Source organism: Telmatherina bonti, assembly GCF_933228915.1.
Source record: "Telmatherina bonti genome assembly, chromosome: 23".
Taxonomy (NCBI): Eukaryota; Metazoa; Chordata; class Actinopteri; order Atheriniformes; family Telmatherinidae; genus Telmatherina; species Telmatherina bonti.
The window spans coordinates 28189673-28195675 of NC_136632.1; the positions used below are offsets into that span (position 1 = coordinate 28189673).

Below are 6003 nucleotides of genomic sequence, written 5' to 3' on the forward strand. Positions count from 1 at the left end.
GGGTCCGAGACGTTCGCAGGTCTGACACGTTAGCATGAAGGAGACGTTAGCAGGTCTGAGACGTTAGCAGGTTTAAGACGTTTGCAGGTCCGAGACGTTAGCCGGTACGAGACGTTAGCATGAAGGAGGCGTTAGCAGGTCCGAGACGTTAGCAGGTCCGAGATGTTAGCAGGTCCGAGACGTTAGCAGGTCCGAGATGTTAGCAGGTCCGAGACGTTCGCAGGTCCGACATGTTCGCAGGTCCGAGACGTTCGCAGGTCCGACATGTTCGCAGGTCCGACACGTTCGCAGGTCCGACATGTTCGCAGGTCCGACACGTTCGCAGGTCTGACACGTTCGCAGGTCTGACACGTTCGCAGGTCTGAGACGTTAGCAGGTCTAAGACGTTCGCAGGTCCGAGACGTTAGCCGGTACGAGACGTTAGCATGAAGGAGGCGTTAGCAGGTCTGAGATGTTAGCAAGTCCGAGATGTTAGCAAGTCCGAGACGTTAGCAGGTCCGAGATGTTAGCAAGTCCGAGACGTTAGCAGGTCCGAGATGTTAGCATGAAGGAGGCGTTAGCAGGTCCAAGACGTTAGCAAGTCCGAGATGTTAGCAAGTCCGAGACGTTAGCAGGTCCGAGATGTTAGCAATTCCGAGACGTTAGCAGGTCCGAGATGTTAGCGAGTGCGATATGTTAGCAGGTCCAAGACGTTCGCAGGTCCGACACGTTAGCGTGTCTGAGAAGTTAGGAGGTCTGAGACGTTAGCAGGTCCGAGATGTTAGCGGGTCCGAGATGTTTGCAGGCCCGAGATGTTAGCAGGTCCGAGACGTTCGCAGGTCCGACACGATAGCGTGTCTGAGAAGTTAGCAGGTCCGAGACGTTCGCAGTACCAAACGTTCGCGGGTCCGACACGTTCGCAGGTCCGAGACGTTAGCAGGTCCGAGACGTTAGCAGGTCCGAGACGTTCGCGGGTCCGAGACGTTCGCAGTTCCAAACGTTCGCAGGTCCGACACGGTCGCAGGTCCGACACGTTTGCGTGTCTGAGACGTTCGCAAGTCCGAGACTTTAGCAGGTCCGAGATGTTAGCGTGTCTGAGAAGTTAGGAGGTCTGAGACGTTAGCAGGTCCGAGATGTTAGCAGGTCCGAGACGTTCGCAGGTCCGACACGTTCGCAGGTCCGAGACGTTAGCATGAAGGAGGCGTTAGCAGGTCTGAGATGTTAGCAAGTCCGAGATGTTAGCAAGTCCGAGACGTTAGCAGGTCCGAGATGTTAGCAAGTCCGAGACGTTAGCAGGTCCGAGATGTTAGCATGAAGGAGGCGTTAGCAGGTCCAAGACGTTAGCAGGTCTGAGATTTTAGCAAGTCCGAGATGTTAGCAAGTCCGAGACGTTAGCAGGTCCGAGATGTTAGCAATTCCGAGACGTTAGCAGGTCCGAGATGTTAGCGAGTGCGATATGTTAGCAGGTCCAAGACGTTCGCAGGTCCGACACGTTAGCGTGTCTGAGAAGTTAGGAGGTCTGAGACGTTAGCAGGTCCGAGATGTTAGCAGGTCCGAGATGTTTGCAGGCCCGAGATGTTAGCAGGTCCGAGACGTTCGCAGGTCCGACACGATAGCGTGTCTGAGAAGTTAGCAGGTCCGAGACGTTCGCAGTACCAAACGTTCGCGGGTCCGACACGTTCGCAGGTCCGAGACATTAGCAGGTCCGAGACGTTAGCAGGTCCGAGACGTTCGCGGGTCCGAGACGTTCGCAGTTCCAAACGTTCGCAGGTCCGACACGGTCGCAGGTCCGACACGTTTGCGTGTCTGAGACGTTCGCAAGTCCGAGACTTTAGCAGGTCCGAGATGTTAGCGTGTCTGAGAAGTTAGGAGGTCTGAGACGTTAGCAGGTCCGAGATGTTAGCAGGTCCGAGACGTTCGCAGGTCCGACACGTTCGCAGGTCCGAGACGTTAGCAGGTCCGAGACGTTAGCAGGTCCGAGACGTTCGCGGGTCCGAGACGTTCGCAGGTCTGACACGTTAGCATGAAGGAGACGTTAGCAGGTCTGAGACGTTAGCAGGTTTAAGACGTTCGCAGGTCCGAGACGTTAGCCGGTACGAGACGTTAGCATCAAGGAGGCGTTAGCAGGTCCGAGACATTAGCAGGTCCGAGATGTTAGCAGGTCCGAGACGTTAGCAGGTCCGAGATGTTAGCAGGTCCGAGACGTTCGCAGGTCCGACATGTTCGCAGGTCCGACACGTTCGCAGGTCTGACACGTTCGCAGGTCTGACACGTTAGCAGGTCTGAGACGTTAGCAGGTCTAAGACGTTCGCAGGTCCGAGACGTTCGCAGGTCCGAGACGTTAGCCGGTACGAGACGTTAGCATGAAGGAGGCGTTAGCAGGTCTGAGATGTTAGCAAGTCCGAGATGTTAGCAAGTCCGAGACGTTAGCAGGTCCGAGATGTTAGCAAGTCCGAGACGTTAGCAGGTCCGAGATGTTAGCGAGTGCGATATGTTAGCAGGTCCAAGACGTTCGCAGGTCCGACACGTTAGCGTGTCTGAGAAGTTAGGAGGTCTGAGACGTTAGCAGGTCCGAGATGTTAGCAGGTCCGAGACGTTAGCAGGTCCGAGACGTTCGCAGGTCCGACACGATAGCGTGTCTGAGAAGTTAGCAGGTCCGAGACGTTCGCAGTACCAAACGTTCGCGGGTCCGACACGTTCGCAGGTCCAAGACGTTAGCAGGTCCGAGACGTTAGCGGGTCCAAGACGTTCGCAGTTCCAAACGTTCGCAGGTCCGACACGTTCGCAGGTCCGAGACGTTAGCAGGTCCGAGACGTTCGCGGGTCCGAGACGTTCGCAGTTCCAAACGTTCGCAGGTCCGACACGTTTGCGTGTCTGAGACGTTCGCAAGTCCGAGACTTTAGCAGGTCCGAGATGTTAGCATGTCTGAGAAGTTAGGAGGTCCGAGACGTTAGCAGGTCCGAGACGTTCGCAGGTCCGACACGTTCGCAGATCCGACACGTTTGCAGGTCCAAGACGTTCGCAGGTCCGACACGTTAGCGTGTCTGAGAAGTTAGCAGGTCCGAGATGTTAGCAGGTCCGAGACGTTCGCAGGTCCGACATGTTCGCAGGTCCGACATGTTCGCAGGTCCGACACGTTCGCAGGTCCGAGACGTTAGCAGGTCTGACACGTTTGCATGAAGGAGACGTTAGCAGGTCTGAGACATTAGCAGGTCTGAGACGTTAGCAGGTCTGACACGTTAGCATGAAGGAGACGTTAGCAGGTCTGACACGTTAGCAGGTCCGAGACGTTAGCAGGTCTGACACATTAGCATGAAGGAGACATTAGCAGGTCCGAGACATTCGCAGGTCTGACACGTTAGCATGAAGGAGACGTTCGCAGGTCCGAGACGTTAGCCGGTCCGAGACGTTAGCAGTTCCGAGACGTTAGCAGTTCCGAGACGTTCGCAGTTCCGAGACGTTCGTAGTTCCGAGACGTTCGTAGTTCCGAGATGTTAGCAGTTCCGAGATGTTAGCAGGTCCGACACGTTCGCAGGTCCGACACGTTAGCAGGTCCGAGACGTTAGCAGGTCCGAGATGTTAGCAGGTCCGACACGTTAGCAGGTCCGACACGTTAGCAGGTCCGACACGTTAGCGGGTCCGAGACGTTAGCGGGTCCGAGACGTTCGCGGGTCCGAGACGTTCACGGGTCCGAGACGTTCGCGGGTCCGAGACGTTCGCGGGTCCGAGATGTTAGCATGTCCGAAACCTTTGCAGGTCCGAGACATTCGCAGGTTCAAGACGTTAGCAGGTCTGAGAGATTCGCAGGTCCCAGACGTTCGTAGGTCCAAGACGTTAGCATGAAGGAGACGTTAGCCAGTCCGAGACGTTAGCAGTTCCTAGACGTTAGCAGTTCCGAGACGTTCGCAGTTCCGAGACATTCGCAGTTCCGAGACATTCGCAGTTCCGAGACGTTAGCAGGTCTGAGACGTTAGCAGGTCTGAGACGTTAGCAGGTCTGAGACGTTAGCAGGTCCGAGATGTTAGTAGGTCTGAGACGTTAGCAGGTCCGAGATGTTAGTAGGTCCGAGACGTTAGTAGGTCCGAGATGTTAGCAGGTCCAAGATGTTCGCAGTTCCAAACGTTTGCAGGTCCGACACGTTTGCAGGTCCGACACGTTCGCAGGTCCGAGACGTTCGCGGGTCCGAGACGTTAGCGGGTCCGAGACATTCGCAGGTATGAGACGTTCGCAGGTCCGAGACGTTAGCGGGTCCCAGACGTTAGCATGTCCGAGACCTTTGCAGGTCCGAGACATTCGCAGGTTCTAGACGTTAGCAGTTCCGAGAGATTCGCAGGTCCAAGACGTTCGCAGGTCCGAGACGTTCGCAGGTCCGAGACGTTAGCAGGTCCGAGATGTTAGTAGGTCCGAGACGTTAGTAGGTCCGAGATGTTAGCAGGTCCAAGATGTTCGCAGTTCCAAACGTTTGCAGGTCCGACACGTTTGCAGGTCCGACACGTTCGCAGGTCCGAGACGTTCGCGGGTCCGAGACGTTAGCGGGTCCGAGACATTCGCAGGTATGAGACGTTCGCAGGTCCGAGACGTTAGCGGGTCCCAGACGTTAGCATGTCCGAGACCTTTGCAGGTCCGAGACATTCGCAGGTTCTAGACGTTAGCAGTTCCGAGAGATTCGCAGGTCCAAGACGTTCGCAGGTCCGAGACGTTCGCAGGTCCGAGACGTTCGCAGGTCCGAGACGTTAGCATGAAGGAGACGTTAGCCGGTCCAAGACGTTAGCCGGTCCGAGACGTTAGCAGTTCCGAAACGTTGGCAGTTCCGAGACGTTGGCAGTTCCGAGACGTTGGCAGTTCCGAGACTTTCGCAGGTCCGAGACGTTCGCAGGTCCGAGACGTTCGCAGGTCCGAGACGTTCGCAGGTCCGAGACATTAGCCGGTCCGAGACGATAGCCGGTCCGAGACGTTGGCAGTTCCGAGACGTTGGCAGTTCCGAGACGTTGGCAGTTCCGAGACGTTGGCAGTTCCGAGACGTTGGCAGTTCCGAGACGTTCGCATTTCCGAGACGTTCGCATTTCCGAGACGTTCGCATTTCCGAGACGTTCGCAGTTCCGAGACGTTCGCAGGTCCGAGACGTTAGCATTTCCGAGACGTTAGCATTTCCGAGACGTTAGCATTTCCGAGACGTTCGCAGGTCCGAGACCTTAGCATGAAGGAAACGTTAGCCGGTCCGAGACGTTAGCAGTTCCGAGACGTTAGCAGTACCGAGACGTTCGCAGTTCAAAGACGTTCGCAGTTCCGACACGTTCGCAGGTCCGACACGTTCGCAGGTCCGACACGTTCGCAGGTCCAAGATGTTCGCAGGTCCGACACGTTCGCAGGTCCAAGATGTTCGCAGGTCCGACACGTTAGCGTGTCTGAGAAGTTAGCAGGTTTGAGATGTTAGCAGGTCAGACGTCTTATGTAGCAACATTCAAAGTTATTCTTGTCACAAACATGTTTACATTCTTTTTTCTGCAGTTTGACTTTTCTTACTTAATAAAGAAATAAATGTTTCTTCACAGTTGAATCAGCACCACAGAAGAAGGACTCGTCATCAGCTCCAACCCAGAAGAAGAGGAAGACTGCATCGGTTGGTGGAGGCCAAGGCGATGTGGAGATGGCTGATGTTGACTGAACTCTGTTGGATGGAAAAGTTTCTGCTGAAAGCAAACGTTAACGAGCAGAAAATCTGGAGACGTTCCTGAACCGGAATGGAATAAAATATTCTGTTTTTTATTTCACTGTGATTTTTTTGCCTTTGTTATAATTAAAGTTTCAGATTTTTCTTTAATCGTTTGAATGATTTATTTCCTTCTTCCTGGCGTTCGTGTGCTTCCGTAGGCTGACAGACTTGTTGACAGGTCTCCGTCCTGCAGGTGTTGCTGGCATTAAGCTCTGAAGTTGAGAGTCTGATAAATAATGGTTACTCATTAAAAACACTGAAAACGTTTTCATTTGTTGACACTGGAGTTTCCTACTTTCTTCGTGGTCAGT

At 54.4% G+C, this 6003-nt stretch overlaps 1 protein-coding gene across 1 annotated transcript in view; it reads left to right on the forward strand.

Annotated features, from left to right (window-relative positions):
* Positions 1-5739, forward strand: part of c4h11orf98 (chromosome 4 C11orf98 homolog) — a 37012-nt gene extending 31273 nt beyond the window's left edge. The window contains exon 4 of the mRNA XM_079263495.1: positions 5532-5739. Coding sequence (XP_079119621.1) covers positions 5532-5644 — 113 coding nt within the window. The 3' untranslated portion in view covers positions 5645-5739. The remainder of the gene's footprint in view (positions 1-5531) is intronic.
* Positions 5740-6003: the final 264 nt, after the last annotated feature.